Raw genomic sequence first — 16,541 nt, 5'->3', positions numbered from 1 at the left:
AATCAACGTCACTTCCGGTGCCATCACATATGATAAAACGTTTGGAAACTGAAACTCTTGAAAGCTGTGACGAATGTGATGAGATGGCTTGAACGAGTAGCAGACAACCACATAAGCAGGTGGGCAGATTTATTAACTTATTTCCTTCACAGTTATTTCATACGAAGTGACGGGAGGACGGTTATAAAGTGACCGGCTGGTTAGCCACGTTACATTAGCATTAGCTTCTCTCCATTCATTGACGTGCTGTCACTTCGGCTCAACTTGGTAGTTGAATAACGTTAGCAGATAGCTAGCAAGTTACTTAACCGGACTTTGTTGCTTTACAGTCAGAAGTCAGCTAATTAAATACATCGCCACGATATACGCAGATAGCCTGGTGCTGTGTGACGGTAGCTAGTGATTAACAGGTGGCTACGGTACTTTTCAATAGCTAGCAGTGGTGACTAACGTTGATTTAACCAGCGAGGTAACGACAACATGACTAAACAACAACAGTGGCTGTTTGTGGCGTATAAACTGCTGCTGTTAGCTAGCTAGCTAACAAGGGCTCCTTTTGCTTCAGCTGTTTCGATACAGCTAAGGAGGATATATTAATTTAAAGGATGAGCATCGTCTCTACAGATGTTGAGTTGCAGTTTATGTACTCAAATGTGACTGTGGAGGTTACTGCTGTTAAATATTTCCAATATTTGGATGGACAGCCCCATAAATAGGTTTTCTAACACTGTCCAACATGTACATTTACACAAGTACTGTACTTAAATACAAATTCAAGGTACTGTACTTGAATATTTACATTGTATGCTACTTTATACTTCCACTCCACTGCACCTCAGAGGTAAATTGTACTTTTTGCTGCACTACATTTGTCTGACAGCTTTAGTTACTTTTCAGATTACAGACTTTCATCCTTCCCTGTTCAGTGAAAACCGTCTATCTCAAGTTGTGTTGATTGTGAATGTTTGTGATAAATTGAAGATTTAAGGGTTCCCTTTATGTGTTATAGGTCATGGTCAAGGTCAAATTTATTTATATAGCACATTTAAAAACAACCAGAGTTGACCAAAGTGCTTCACAAGAATAAAAGAAACTAACAAAATACAGAAACACAGGGCAAACAAACAAAAACAATATGTGGAGTCAAGATGTCAAATATCAGCTCACATTAAAAGCCAAAGAAAAAAGGTACGTCTTTAGTAAAATCTTAAAAGATTCAGCGGTCTGAGCAGTTCTAATCTGCATGGGTAAACTATTCCAAAGATTAGGAGCAGCCACAGAAAAAGCTCGGTCACCTCTGTATTTTTTAGTCTGGATCTAGGGACATCCAGCAACATCTGACTGGATGACCTCAAAGCTCTGACAGGTGTGTGGATGCGTAAGAGCTCACATAAGTAAGGAGGTGAATTAGCTCTGTAAAATCCCTCTTGGATCAGTTGGAAAATGCATAAATGTAAAGACAGTTTATCTCAAGCCACCTGGTTCTAGGTCTGGGCAATATGTCCTGAACTTTATATCACAATATTTTTAAGCTATATCTCGATATATGATATGTATCTCGATATTTTTTAATCTCCTCAAAATCACTTGAATTAATGTGAGGACTGGTAGAAAAAATCGAACATAACAGTATTTCTGAGCAAATACTCTCACTGGTGCAAAAAAGGGCAGGACATCAGCAGACCCAAGAGTGCAGGAGGGAGTGTGCCAGTGGAGGCATGTGTGTGTGGAGGGCTACAGTATATAGGCGATTATGTGGAGTTTGAAGTGGATACGCTGGGGGACAGGGAGCCAGTGGAGCTTATGAAGGATGGGGGAATGTGGTCACGGGTGTGGGAGTGAGTGAGAAGATGAGCAGCTGAATTCTGGATATATTTTACAAAATTAATTCAGTTTGTGAAGCGGTGAACAAGCAACGCCAGCGTCCTCTCACGTCTGGCACACTAGTACCCAACTATCCAACAATATATGAAGGAGTTGAAAGTAGCACAGGCTTAAATGTCTGCTGCAGTAGATCCAATCCAAAAACATATAACTGTGAAACACAGACAGGGAACATTTTACTGCATTCTCAATAAAGTTTTGAAGGCAGGACTTGTATTAGAGTATATTCTCAGTGTGGTATTAATACATTTACTTAAATGAAGGATCTGAATACTTCTTACCCTACTGCTTATGTAGATGGTGATTACAAAAGCTGGTTTATGTATTGTCTTGGCTATATCTATCTTGTATTTGTTCATATTGTGAGTCTATGAAAATAAGTACCATATTAGAAAATCAAATTGCACTACTTTATAAAAGGGTTAGTGTTTCCAAAGCTTGTCGTGTTCTGTGATTGAACAGGTACAACACTTCATCACTTTAAAACTGTAAATTATTAAAAAAAAATTTATATTTTTAAAACTCCTACACTACACTAAATTTACTAATATAAAGAAGCAGAATGGATGTCTAATTTATTTGTGTTGGTGTGATTTGGTAGAGAAGTCTAGAGAGGGAGAAGTCATGGCCTGTGCCCGAGTGCCACTGGATGAGCAGCAGGTGACTGAGCCAGGCCCACTTGGAAAAGAGCACACACTGCCTGCACTGGTGAGTCATTTCACCTCATTTCACACAGACATACACTCAAACAGCAGTCTGTGGTGCTCCAGGAATAACCTGGAGTTTTATCAGAGTCAAACCCTGTGCTTTCTGTTCCACACTAGCACCCAGCCAGGAAGGAGGAGCGCTGTTTTGTGCCTTACAAATCCCCACCAGAAGACAGCTCTCCTGCTGAGGTGGAGGAGTTTTTGGAACATGCCAAATTCATAACAGAGGACCTGGAGTGGCTGCTCGCACTGCCCCATGACAAGTTCTGGTGTCAGGTGAGGGACCATTAACATGTTAACATCTCTCTGAGCCACAAAGGTATAGCAGCTAGAACAAGACTGTAGACTTAGTGTCGTAACGTAGAGTATTTTTTCTTTCCCACTTGTAAAATCACTCTCCCTTCCTCCCTCCTCTGCTTTTGTCTGTCTCCTCCACCAGGTGGTGTTTGATGAGTCTCTGCAGAGATGTCTAGATTCATACCTGCATCAGGCTCCTCGCGGCCTTGACCTCGCCACCCTGCCCTCCTCCCCGGCAGTAGCCGACATGCAGCGTTCTGTCCACAAGGCGGTCTTCTTGACCTTCCTCAGGATGGCCACACATAAAGAGTCCAAGGTAGGAGCAGCTCCCAAATATGAACTCCACAGAGCGAGATGATCTGCTAATCCCTAGTAATACCTGTTATAGTTTTAGTCAACTGTTAAGACAGCACATCAAACACAGTCATGTCACTGCCACTCCCAGTACAAACCCTTGACTGTGTAACCTGTATCCTTGTGTGTGCTTTGTGTGTCTCTTCCACAGGAGAACTTCCTCACCCCGGCTGTGTTTGGAGAAATTATCTATGAGAACTTCCTGTTTGACATTCCCAAAATCCTGGATTTGTGTGTGCTCTTTGGAAAGGGCAACAGCCAGCTGCTGCACAAGATGATAGGTGAGCTAAATCATAAGAATCCTTTTTAAGCATTATTGCGTGTTAAGAAATATTTTGATTAAGCTGTGTAGTGCAGACTGGTAGTTTTTATCCATTTTGCCATATGATTCTCTTGGTTGACTTCATGTTGGTGTACTTTCTCAGAGAACATCTTCACCCAGCAGCCGTCTTACTACGGCGACCTGGACGAGACGGTGCCCACTGTGTTACAGGTGAGCTCTGATTTTAAACATGCAACTGTATATTTATGTGGAAATTGTGAGACTGGGTTTATTTAGTGCTGGAGCCATAATGTAGTTTTTGTTCGTTAATTTTATCCTCATCTAAACACAAGGTAAATATAAATTTACACATGCAGTTATAAAACTGAACACAGGGGGGAGCAGTCATGTGTGAAGTGCGTGGAAGAGTGAATTTGCTGAGTGGAATAATGATTACATATGGACAGTGCTGTCAACCCTTCTGTGTTACGGTGAGAATGGGTATATTATTTTGAGAATAATTTGATTGCCATTTGGTGTGACATTGGTTTATTCTAGCCCAGAACATGTGCCTGGAACAAGTTCGCCCCTCAGTGGCTTCTTTAGACATTTTGTTTTGTTTCAAGTCACCACATTTAGGTTTACCAAAAAGCTTAAGACATGGAACACAAAAATAATAATATATGTGAGGTTGTAGGTTATTTTCCTCCTGTCATTCATTTATTCTCTGTCACCCTCAGGTGTTCGACACCATCCTGGATAAGTGTGGCCTCCACTGTGAGGGAGCCACCGCCATGGAGCCCATGAAGCTAAACGCACACAAACAGCCCACTGCCATGACCATGAGCCAGCAGGTCAGACAAACACACACATCTCCTTTTATCACTGCATGTCATGAACTAATGTACAATAATAATAATATCTTGTGTGTTAGTGTTGGCACAAGCCCGTGCTCAAATGTAAACATCAGACAGTATTTAGCAGGCTGTTCTGGCCTGGAAACATCTTCTCTGCAAAAGAAGTGAAATGTAGAGGATAACTTTCTGCTTTAAGCCTCAATCAATAAATCAGGCTTTCCCGAGGAACTAAGCTGATTGGGAGTACTGTGGGATACTCAACTTTTCGTAGTCATTTTACCACCAAATTAAAAAAATGTACCACCCAGTGTTACAAAATAGATATGCACTTCCCTAACACAACTTTTCCTCATCTATATGTCTGCCAAAAACTGAAATGCAACAGGCCTTTTCCTCTGTTTTTTTTTCTGGTCACATGGCTCCAATTAAAGTATTTGTGTCTTTCTACTGCATAGGTGGCTCGGTTTTAAGAAAAGACCATCTTTCCAGCAGTGAATTACTTTTTTTACAGTTACACAGAAATTTCTTTAAGTGTTAATGAAAAAATAAAACAGTATTACTGCAGTATATTTAGTGTTGACTGTAACAGATTGAGTGTAGAGTGTAGAACAATTAGTTTAATGATTAATCCGCAACTATTAAGTCATTTTTCAGGCAAAAATGTAAAACATTTGGTTTCAGTTTCTGAAATGTCAGATTTTATGCTTTTCGTTGTATTAGATTAAAGTAAATTGAATTGGCTGAACAAAGAAAAGACATTTTAACATGACTTTTTGACTGGAGTTTGTGAAAACTGAACTCTTCTTTTGGTATTTGGTTTACTAAAAGTGCCAGGAAGAGTTGGTAACAAGCAGCCAGTGTTTCATGTCAAAAAATTTTGACTGGAATGAGACTTTAAATTGTGGCTGATTGGATACACACTGACTAGTCTGAGTGGGCGGAAGTTCGCTGCATAGATCAGCCTCTCATTGGGCGGAACGAACCACCCGATGAAGTTCCGCCGTACCACCTCCAGTTGTGTAGCAGTTTTCAACACGTCCTTTACTAACTTTTGCGGTGTTTGATCTTGCGGGGATGTAGCCATTTTTCTGCCATGGTTCGCGTCCTGTAGGCGATATTTTTGTGGGTGTGTTACACCAAAACCTGTTTCCCCCGGCAATATTTTTGCAAGCGTACCGTTGCTGTGGCACCGCCCAGAATGATTGTGATTGGTTGAAAGAAATACAAGCAGCCGGGGCGTTTTTTTCTCCAGTCTTAAAGTGAGAGTCGGCCCAGCCAGACCTTTCTTTTCTTGAGAAAGGTCTGGTGAGGGATACTACACGCTGACTGCCTCATGTCACTGATAGGATCTGTGTTTTGATTTCTTTTCTTAGGATCTTTCAGATCTTATTCTGTACCTGTGTGACTCGACCACCACCATCCATGCCTTCCTGGACATTTTCCCTGCCGCCTGCTCCAGCTTTCACTCCCACGGCTTCCTCAGCAGGTACACAGATGAAGTACAGCCGGCAGTATTGCCGCAAAAACCTTTGCTGAAGCTTCTGGTGATCATTTTGTTTTCTCTCCTGGCAGACTGACCTCGTTTTATGAGACCGCTGTGCCTGACCTCGAGAAGGCAGTGAGGAAGAGAAACTTTGATGATAAAGGGTGAGTTTCTGCTGCATTTAATATTTCAAAAATGCAAGTGCTATGAGAGAATATTGAGACAGTAATGATAGTAAACAATCTCCTAAATTTCTCTGTTAGTCTTCAGGAGGACTTGTGGAAGAGGTTGTCCCACTCCTGTCGTAAGATAGTGGAGATGGTTCATCTGCTGCTGCATCACACCTGCCTACAGCCGATCCTGGAGGGGTGAGACGTCCAAACGCTCAACGTGCATCTCAGCAGAATTAGCATTAAACATACACTCATTAATTCTGCTGGATTTTGTTGCCTTGCAGGGGAGAAAACATACAAACGTTTGCAGAGGAGCTCCTACAACATTTCACATCTATTTTACCTGAGAAAAGGTAATATTACTGGTTAAGATCAGCTCTGAGGCTCCTATAAGGGGTGTATTTCACTTATTTTAAGTAAGATGACAGAGTGTATGAAGGGGTTTGTCATTTTGTTTCCTTGTCCTTCCAGGTTCTTGTCAGACTATGATGAGCAGTTCCCCATCGCAGATGACATCAGCCTCCTACAACAGGCCCTCCCTGTCATGTATCCTTATCAGCTTTGTTTTTTAATGGCTATAAACATTCTGCATACAGTGCCAGCTAAACATATCTGGTGTTTGTTTTAACCAAGCTCAGCAAATAAAAGTCAAATTCAAGGCAAAGATGTACAATAAAGTTTGGAAATGTGTTTCCAAATGTAAATATGTATATTTAAGTATTTTTCTAGAGCTTTAACTTTGACCATAATTAACTTAAAGGTCTATAGACGTTTAATTTTAAGACTTGAAGTTACAAGGAAATGTCTTAAAAGTGTAATTGTGCTAGTACAGTACAATATATTTAGTGTGATGATAACAAATTGAGTCTAGAACTGCAACAAGTTGAATAATTTAATATTTGTCAAGCAAAAATACAAAACGTGATGCGTCCAGTTTCTGAAATGTGAGAATTTGACACTCATCTCAGTCTTTGTTGACTAAAATTGAATATCTTTAGGTTTGAGACTATTAGTTGGACAAATAAGAAAATTCATAACCTCATTTTGGGCTGTAGAGTATTGCATACTGCTTTTTTTCCTGATGTTATGATAATAATGTGATGATTTAAAGATTCATACAGGAAATGATCAGATTAATAAATTCAGTCATTAGTTGCAGCCCGGATCAAGTCAGCAGCCAGCTGTAGTGGAGAGGCATCCGAGATGAAAGAGTCCCAAAACCAGACTTCACTATTAGTAGTAGCAGATAATAATGTCTGCAGTATTAGTTGTTGTCATTACCTTAACGGCTTGTTCCCCTCAGTGATGAGACCAGGACGTCCTACCTGCTGCAGGGGGTGGAGAGTGCCTGGGACTTTGTTGGGCGACGGAAACCACACAGCCAGATTCAACATGAGGGAGCAGCGGGCGGTGCTGCTGCTGGCGCCTCCTCAGCTGGATTTACTTTTCAGGAGGCTCGAGAGCAAGAAGAACGGGGAGGAGAGAGCCTGAGAGGAGCAGAGGCCATGTTGGATGTTCCCCGGAAAGGAAACAATGTGAGTTCTGTAATTATTACAGCAAATCTAATATGTTCCTATGACAGCTCAGTGTCCTGTAGACATCATATTCATTTTCAAAGACAATGTTATATGCTTGTTTGCTTAACAAGGTACGTTAAGGTAAAATCTAGGGCTGCAACTTACAACGATTTTCTCATCTTTTGTCCTTATTTTCTTATTAGTTTTGTCTATTAAGTGTCAGAAAATAGTGAGAAATGCCCTTTATAATCTCCCACAGCCCAAAGTTAACATTTTTAAATTGCATGTTTTTTACAACCAGCAGTCCAAAACCCAAAAATATTTATTTTGCTATCATATAAAAGAAGAGAGAGAAGCTATAACTGGAAAGTGTTTGGATTTTTTTTCATTAAAAATAGCTAAAACCTTTTTTTTAATTATCAAAATAGTTGCAGAAGAGATGCAAGATGAGTGAGTGACAACTTAGGGGAGCAAGCATGTAAATGATGCACACCCAGGAAAAGTGCATGCATTAAAAACAAAATATCTTTTCCGTGTCACTTAACCATTGCTGAGTTGTCCATAGAAATCACTAACTTTAGCAAACAGCACTGGCAAAAATGACAGGACATAATTCCCCCTACACTCGCGAGGTGCCTCTTGTAGCCATGCAGCCAGCAGCTTCCTACAAGTCATCCTTATTAACCTGACAGATGCTTGTTAGAGGGACGCAGTTTGACGCAGTAGCTGAGGAGTGTATTAAAGGTCAGCTATCGAAAGTGAAAGTGTATACAGATCATTTCATGTCACATTCAAAGAGCCGCAGCAGAAGTTTCTGAGGGCTGTCATTGGCCCGAGGGCTGCACTTTGAGAAATGATGTCCTATACTATGACTTTTTTAATGGCAATCTATACCATTACTTTGTTTAGGACATCTTTTATTTCATACCACTCTTTTAAACAATATTTTATGTCATACTACTGTACTATAACAAATGGTAATGATGAAGATCCAGTAAAACTGAGCAAAGCTGCAAAAAAATGCAAGGGAGAGGGAGAAAAAAAAATGACTCAAGTAATAAACACTTGGAAACACTTAGTTTATTGTGTAGCATTTTTAAAACTCAAAGGAGGTGCTCAACGTGCTTTTTGTAAAGCACAAAACACACAAAAGTTGGAAGAAAACATGTTATATTGGGGTTTCAGTGCATTACAACGCAGAGATAAAGAGCTATACTTATCAGCTGTGTGATAAAACTGTGGATTTCACAGGTAAAAATTGACGTAGAGACGACCCAGCCTGACTCTGACAGTGCACTCTGTTGTCTGTTTGTCCTCAGGGTGCGGTGTGTCCTGTGAGCGAGGCAGAGCTGGAATCTCTGCTGTCGTGTATCAGGGACCTGCTGCCTGATCTGGGTGAAGGCTTCCTGCTGGCCTGCCTGCAGGAGTACGGCTACAACTCTGAGCTGGTCATCAACAACATCCTGGAGGACCGCCTGGCCCCCAACCTGGACAAACTGGACCGAGCCATGCCAAGGTGACACCACCAACTGGGTTTAATGCTGATAGCATTCTGTTAACATTCATATGACATCACACTGTAATGCAAGGCACAGTGTATCAGTACTAAGTCTAGGTTGAATATGAAATATGATCATCACAACATTCATAATCTGCAGTGTCTCCCAAAGGGCTGCGACTAATGACAGTTTCCTTTATCGATTTAAACTACTGATGAATTATTGTTAAAGGGAAATTTCGGTTTATTTCAACCTGTCTCCTATTGTCCTAAATTTGTTTCAAGTGACTAGTGACATAAAAATAATAGTTAGCATGTTAGCCGTTAGCCTAGATACAGCCGGGGCGCATAGTAGCGTCAGACCTGTTAAAACGTAAGTGAACGGGCAACCTTCAAGTGCACAGTTAGTCCACTAAACAAGCTTTTTTTCCACAAAGACCGCCTCATATCGTTACGATAAATGTCAGAGAACATATAGAAAATGACATGTAAACGTGTTACCGGTGTGCTGCCATGTTTGTTTACCATCTAGCTCTGCTTTCCAAAGCGCGGCCTGTTTAGTGGACTAACTTTGCACTTGAAAGTTGCCCGTTCACTTACGTTTTAACAGGTCTGACACTACTATGCGCCCCGGCTGTATCTAGGCTAACGGCTAACATGCTAACTATTATTTTTATGTCACTAGTCACTTGAAACAAATTTAAGACGATAGGAGACAGGTTGAAATAAACCGAAATTTCCAAAAGTCCAAGAAATAGTAAATTCAGTGTTAAAAAATAGATCCCAGAATCTAATGAGATTTTAATAGCTCGTTTTGTACAATCAAGAATCCAAAACTCAAAGGTAGTCATTTAATATTCATATAAAGTAGAAAAAATGAGCATAACTCTAAAATTAGAGCCTAAAATCGATGAATCTTTGGCGTATTTGCTTGATAAATTACTTACTTGGTTACTCGAAACTCAGAAGTGTTTTTTTTATTTATTTTTTTTTTAGACAAGTTTTGTTGTGCAGATCATTTGTGGTGGACGGAGTGGATGTATTTGACCCCTGCTCTTCTTCTTCTGTCCCTTTAGGCCAGTGAAGGAGAAGCTTCCAGATGTTCTGCACACCAGATCCAACGTGTTTGATGATGATGAGTTTGACATCTTCCGCAGGGACCAGGTGGACATGTCCCGCATCTGGAAGGGCAGGAGGTAAGAGCATTCAGGAGGATTAAAAAGTCATGTGGCCAGATGCTTAAAACTGTGCAGATTCACGACTAAAACTGTGTACGGTATACGCATTCTTATCTTCAGATTTATAAAGATGTGTCGCCTGATTCTGTTTCATAAATCTTGATCATTGTAGTGCTGGGCATACATGCCAAAAGCATAATTTCCACACCCACAGTTCACCATAAATAGATGTAGAAAAAGCCTTAAACATACGTTAGCATATCCACTCATTAGAGTGGTCAATGAGAAATACGGGAAAGAAAGTGTACTTTCACCGACTGTCTGATCACAGAGGTTCCCCAACGCTGCCAGAGCAGCTGAGGATAACTGTAGTGTCCGTACCTCTAATTCACCCTCATCGCAGTAAAATCTCAATCATTATTATTATTATTATTAAACATCAGAAGGATGATCAATGATTCTATCTTGCGCTCATGTTGAAACTGACTTTATGAAGTGCTTCTCAGGATAAAATTATAATCATTAACATGGAGATTAATGTAAATTAGAAGAATGATGAAATTAATCACTCCAATAATTTTAAATCAACATTATAAATGTGCCTTTGATCGACATCATAAAGAATGCAGTGTAGCAAAAATAATACATAATGGATGAAATTGGCAAACAACCTCAAAACAATGTAATACATCTCTCAACTTATATTCAATTTCCTCGCCATCATATCATCTGCAGCTGTCTCAGCTAAGAAGAAATCAGAAGTCTTTTATATACTGGCATTTTTATTGTGCGCCCACGAAATCCTGCATATATTATACATATATTATATATATACATATTTGTATTAAAAGAAGAGAAGAATAGGTGAGACTGCCCGATGTTGAGTACAATCTTGTTGTGTTTTCCTACTCCCGTAGGAAAGGTGAGAGCACTCGAGAGATGCTGAACGACAAGCGGCACATAACAGAGCAGAAAGCTCGTTATCAGGCCTACGAGACGGTGGTGGACGAGGTCGTCATTGAACCTGGTGAGAGTGCAGAAGCCTACGGCCTGGACGACTACGACGACGAGTACGATGACACCTACGACATGAGCCAAGTGGGAGCGAATGACCTGGATGGAGACAGTTTACTGAACAGAAGGTAAATCAGTTTGATAACGATGAGGTCAACATAAGGACATTTTAACTTTGACAGAACGTTTTCTAAATCTGGAATATGTTCGTTTTGTGGATGCAAAGTATTCAGAGTACTTTTTTTTTTTTTCTTTGCATTTTCACTTTGTGTCTCTGTTTCCCTGCAGACCTTTCACAGTCCCACAGGTACTGAGAAAAGGAAACAAACCAGAATTGGAGGAGGAGGATGAAGATGAGGAGGAAGACACACTTCAGGTACTGAAATCATTCCAAAACAGCAGATCAGACTTTACAGAGAAGAATTCTTTTTGACCCGTTTTAAAGCTCAGTTAAGTTTGCAATGAAACACTTAAGCTACAATTGTGTGGTCACTGTATCTGCATGTTTATGTTGTTTGCTTTCTTTTTCGTGTGTTTTAACACGTGAATCCATTTTATTTCAGAACAATGTGAACAGGGACCAGTTTGTGCAGGACCCGGCTCTGCTGAGAGAGAGGGCTGAGGCCAGGAGAGCTGCCATGCAACAAAGGAAAGGGTAAGAAGTCAGTATTCACTTTGGACACTCTTATTGTGTCCAGATGGTTTTCCATCCATTAAGTTTCTTCATGAAAAAAATGTAGACTTCCTTCCTCCTTTTCTTCCCTCTCAGTAAAGGTTATTCTCCCTTATCTGAACAGAGGTTTTAGGTATAACGGGTGTAAGACATTCAGATTGTAAACCCTTCGAGACAAATTTACGTTCATAACATTGACTATCAAAATGATAAGCTAAATTGAAAAATAGTAAAAGCTTTACTCCTTTACCTTGGATGGAAACACATTTAATTCCTCTGTCTCAAACGTAAGTTCTGGTGTAACTTCAGCTGATGGCTCCATCCACATCTCTTCTTTTCCCTTCATCCCTCTCTTCCAGTTTCCGACCAGAGCGTTCCAGTAACGTGGTGGGCCAACCCAAAGGCCAAGGACAAACCCTGGAGACATACCTGGACCGACGCAAGAAGGAGGCCAACAAGAGCCGAGGGGCAAACCACAACCGCCGCACCATGGCTGATCGCAAGAGGAACAAAGGCATGATCCCCTCCTGACCGGCGTGACGGCCTGCTGCTCGAACCAAAACAGACTGATGGTAGGAGGGACGGATGGCAGGAAGGTAGCTGAGGTGTGCGTCAGTGGAGGGAGAGAAAAACTGGGACTTGTGACAGGTGTCGTTCTGGGTTAAACTTTGTGCCCAGATTTGTCCCCATGATCACACCTCAGCCCCGAAGTCGCCGTCTTTGCTTGAAGGAAAAGCTACGGAAGGTTTTCAGTTGGTTGAAAGTTGTATTAGTTTAACGACTTATCAGAAGTTGCCAAGCAGCTTGTTGACATGTTCGAAACTGAACATCTTCTTTTAGTGTTTGAGCCTAAAGGACGTTCAGCCCTTTGGCCCAAATAGTTTTCTTTTATAGCTCATTATAAAACCAAAGTCCTGAGTGTGAGCCAGAGACCGAGGACAAAGAATAAGACATTTATTTTTGCCAAGTAACAAATCAGTTTATTAATAAGATTCAAAATGATTGAATGAAGTTTCTTTGACATTATCATCATCATCAAATAGACAACATAGGAATAAAAGGAAGTGACATCCAGGGTTTTGGAGAAACTGTGGTTTCTTCTGTAGCTGGAAGAACAATTACTGACCTGGTGATCAAGTCTGGACATCAGTGGCACACTGTGTTGCTCCTTGTACTCATCGTCTACGAGAAGCTTGTGTTAAAGCTTGTTGCATGTAGCGTTCAAGTGCATGCATGCAATGTCATCCACCCAGTTCACACCACTTTTGTCCAGCCTTCGTAAAAACAAAAGAAGTTTCTAGAAAAAGAACTCAACTCGTAATGATGCTGTTGTGTTTGGAAGCACGTGCTGTACAGAGGCGCCTCACCTCTCTCACACTAACTGTGGGGAAACCTCCGACATGTTGCCATGCACAGACGATTTTCTATGAAGAGAACAGATCTATCAGAGCATTTTGTAACAAAAAAAGCACATTTAATTGCTTTTTGAAGTTGACATTACAAAAAAGAAACATAAAATAAATACTATAATTCTATGTTTTTGACATCTTTTTTTGAGTTTGAGTCATCACTGCTTTTTCCTTTCACAGTAGAGGGTGTTTGAGACACTGGAGATGCCTCAGAGTACGGCTGCACAGTTAGGGCTGACAGTATGATCAGTTATTTGGTAAGTGAACTGTTTTACTCTGCTAGAACAGTTTTTGGCCTCCAATTTCAAACTAATTTAGAATTTTAATATTTTAAATTGTATCCAAAGGAATGGTGCGATATTTAGAGAAACATGCGATCTTTCTTTCTTGATTAAAGTAAAGTGAGAAGATCGATTCCTCTGATGTCTGTACATAAAGTATGAAGCTGCAACCAGTTAAGGAATACTTCAACCCTCAGATCTGTGCTGTAAATCAGTTACTCATTCTGTCCCCTGTTGAATTTGTAAAGAAAACATTTTTTCTTGGATGCCTTCATGATGAACGAAGAATCCAAAAACGGAGAAAATTCTTGAAGTAAGGCAACCACATTTACCAACAAACCTAGATCAAAACATTTATTAAACTGTCACACAACTCGTGCTGTATAATCCAGGTCTCATTTATGCAGGCCTATGTTAAGCACTTCCCAAACACACGCGTTTAGCAAAAATGCATGTGTTTTGGAAGACAATTGAGACTTGGATTATACTGCATTAGTTGTGTGAGAGTTTGTAAACAAATGTTTTGATGTCGTTTTGTTGTTGTTAAATGCGACTCCCCTTTACTCCGATTAATCAAGAATTTTCAGTTTTTGGATTCTTCGTTCACTGTGGAGGCATGCAAGAGGAATGTTTTCCTCATGAATTCAAGGTAACGTGGTGAGTAATTGGTAAACAAATTACCATTTTGTGGGTGAAGTTTATCTTAAGCTTAGCATAAAGACTGGAAATGGGGAACCAGCTAGCCTGGCTATGTCCAAAGGTTACCTCTTAAGCCACTAATTAACGTGCTGTATCTCGTTTGTTTAATCTTAAGTGTAAAGGACCAGTTGTAGATGAAGGTTGCCAACCAGCGGAGAGAAGCTGCTGTTCCTGACAAAGAAATAACGCATCACTCTTAAAACCACAACTGGTCAATTTTACACTTTGATTTCTGTATTACAGATTAAACAAAGAGAAATGGCAAATTAATAAGCTTTAGAGGTGCTGGTTGGCAGCTTGAGTTTTCAAACTGTTTCCCTGTTTCCAGTCTTTAAGTTAAGCTGTGCTCGTCGGCTGCTGACTGTAGCTTCATACTTACTGAACAGGCATCAAATTCTTAACAAGAAAGTGAATAAGCACATTTCTCAAAATGCTGAACTATTCCGTAAAATGAAAAATAAGCACTGAAATTAGGCAGGTGCTTTTCTTTACACAATTATCCCTGCCATAGAGCCAAGTGGTTTAATACAAAATTGTAATGAACTACGTTATTACCTGTGCAGCTGTACGTCAGTGAGAGGACTCGTTTTTTACATGATGTATGAGATGACCTTCTGTTGGACCAGTTCTTTGTTTCTAACTTCTTCACACAGACCTTCTTAAAAGAGAAAAGCAGATAAATAATATAATCAAAGAAGAGTGAAAATCCAACTCAACAGTGGCCACGAACTCTACAATATGTTTACCTACCTACCTACCTACCTGTTTAACATCTCTATCACTAATAGTTTATAACAGTGTAACTAAATCAGCTACTGTAACGTACACAACGTAAGTAGAATTTAAGAGGTGTGTTTGTGGTTTCTTTCACTCTGTAGTTAAGTCATAAGGCATGTTAAGGACAAGTGCAAACACTTTCCACGTCTGCTACCACCTGGTTACTTCGGGACTACAACTACAAAACCTTAACAACTAACATTTAATACCAAAGTATGAGTTTGGACACTACGTTTAAACTCTCACTTGATAAGTTGGTTATTGACATCATTTGGCCCTAAAGTTAACTTTGATACCAGCCAGTCGATCAGTTTCTTCCTGCGTAAATCCATAAAGCATTGAACGTCCATGCAGGAACAACAGACCCACGAGTACTCGCTGAGATTATCAGTGTTTACTCATTGAAAGCCAGATGTCTTGTTGCTCAGCTGTTTACAGAAACGGAGCAGAAGGTGTGTGTATTAAGAGTCACGTTGAGCACAAACACCCTCATGAGTCACATCTTCACTGCTGTAGATTACACATACAAATATTTCCACAATTGTACAGTAACATGATCCCAGGAAGAAGTACTGTTTACACACAACAGTACCAGTACAGTACTTCATAGTATTGTGTTTACATTACCACTGTATCTCTGTGAGACTTGTTGCACCCACCCAAAGGTCAGATGTCAAAATCTGACTGCTCCACAGTCCAGACGGCTGGCCAGCTGCTGTGATGAGTTTATATTTGCTCCCACAATCCATTGCTGGAAGGAGGAAGCGGCGAGGTCAGTAAAAAAAACGGCTACTAGAGTGTCACCGAGGAAGAGACAAGACTTTATTCCCAGAGCTGCTGCTGCTGTGTCTGTGGAGGCGAGGCGACCGTTAACTGTCTTTGCAGACGCTGCCTGGAGAGGGTTGAAGAAGAAAGGCATTTTGATATTAGGGCTGCCATGATTAGTTGACTAATCGATGACTAATCGACTATTAAAATAATCGGTGACTATTTTAGTAGTCGACTAATCGGTTTGAGTCATTTTTCATATAAAAGTACTATAAAAGTACCCCAAAATACTCTTACTGCAGCTTCTTACATTCAGATATTGGCAGCTTTACACACTCTCCCGTGACAATGAACTAAAACCCTTTGGCGTGAGTACGAAACAAGACATTAGATGACGTAATTTTGGGGTTTGGGCGAGACAGACCAACATTTTTCAACATTTTAACATACAGTACAGGCCAAAAGTTTGGACACACCTTCTCATTCAATGCGTTTTCTTTATTTTCATGACTATTTACATTGTAGATTCTCACTGAAGGCATCAAAACTATGAATGAACACGTGGAGTTATGTACTTAACAAAAAAAGGTGAAATAACTGAAAACATGTTTTATATTCTAGTTTCTTCAAAATAGCCACCCTTTGCTCTGATTACTGCTTTGCACACTCTTGGCATTCTCTCCATGAGCTTCAAGAGGTAGTCACCTGAA

General features: G+C 40.3%; 2 protein-coding genes across 6 annotated transcripts in view; one reads left to right on the top strand and one right to left on the bottom strand.

Moving 5' to 3' along the window:
- ascc2 (activating signal cointegrator 1 complex subunit 2) lies at positions 1 to 13,432 on the top strand. 3 transcript variants are annotated; one of them, XM_033618708.2, is made up of 19 exons: positions 1 to 119; positions 2,486 to 2,592; positions 2,709 to 2,867; positions 3,031 to 3,204; positions 3,394 to 3,523; positions 3,668 to 3,735; positions 4,245 to 4,358; positions 5,735 to 5,847; positions 5,934 to 6,008; positions 6,108 to 6,212; positions 6,302 to 6,370; positions 6,489 to 6,563; positions 7,321 to 7,552; positions 8,854 to 9,050; positions 10,109 to 10,228; positions 11,128 to 11,352; positions 11,513 to 11,600; positions 11,788 to 11,879; positions 12,257 to 13,432. In XM_033618708.2, exons 2-19 carry the CDS (start codon positions 2,509 to 2,511, stop codon positions 12,426 to 12,428), a joined length of 2,292 nt encoding a protein of 763 aa, XP_033474599.2. In that variant the 5' UTR covers positions 1 to 119; positions 2,486 to 2,508; the 3' UTR covers positions 12,429 to 13,432. The 3 variants fall into 3 exon arrangements, with proteins under 3 accessions (XP_033474599.2, XP_033474600.2, XP_078026617.1); XM_033618709.2 differs by having other exon boundaries at positions 10 to 119; positions 2,491 to 2,592; XM_078170491.1 differs by having other exon boundaries at positions 35 to 119; positions 2,473 to 2,592.
- The window catches only part of rnf215 (ring finger protein 215), a 54,555-nt gene continuing 50,489 nt past the window's right edge, over positions 12,476 to 16,541 (bottom strand). For all 3 annotated transcript variants that reach the window (XM_033618712.2, XM_033618713.2, XM_033618711.2), the window contains one exon: positions 12,476 to 15,955. In XM_033618712.2, the coding sequence (XP_033474603.1) occupies positions 15,933 to 15,955 (23 nt within the window). In that variant the 3' untranslated portion in view covers positions 12,476 to 15,932. The remainder of the gene's footprint in view (positions 15,956 to 16,541) is intronic.

Source organism: Epinephelus lanceolatus, chromosome 9 (assembly GCF_041903045.1).
Source record: "Epinephelus lanceolatus isolate andai-2023 chromosome 9, ASM4190304v1, whole genome shotgun sequence".
Classification (NCBI taxonomy): Eukaryota; Metazoa; Chordata; class Actinopteri; order Perciformes; family Serranidae; genus Epinephelus; species Epinephelus lanceolatus.
The sequence above is the reverse complement of the archived record's forward strand: the minus strand, read 5'-3'. Positions and strand labels throughout refer to the sequence as shown.

Excerpts from the sequence above, each read along its gene's own strand:
- ascc2 (XM_033618708.2), top strand. The coding sequence starts at position 2,509 with ATGGCCTGTGCCCGAGTGCCACTGGATGAGCAGCAGGTGACTGAGCCA. Across the intron at positions 2,593-2,708 it reads AGCACACACTGCCTGCACTG|CACCCAGCCAGGAAGGAGGA; the intron begins GTGAGTCATTTC and ends GTTCCACACTAG. Across the intron at positions 9,051-10,108 it reads CTGGACCGAGCCATGCCAAG|GCCAGTGAAGGAGAAGCTTC; the intron begins GTGACACCACCA and ends CTGTCCCTTTAG.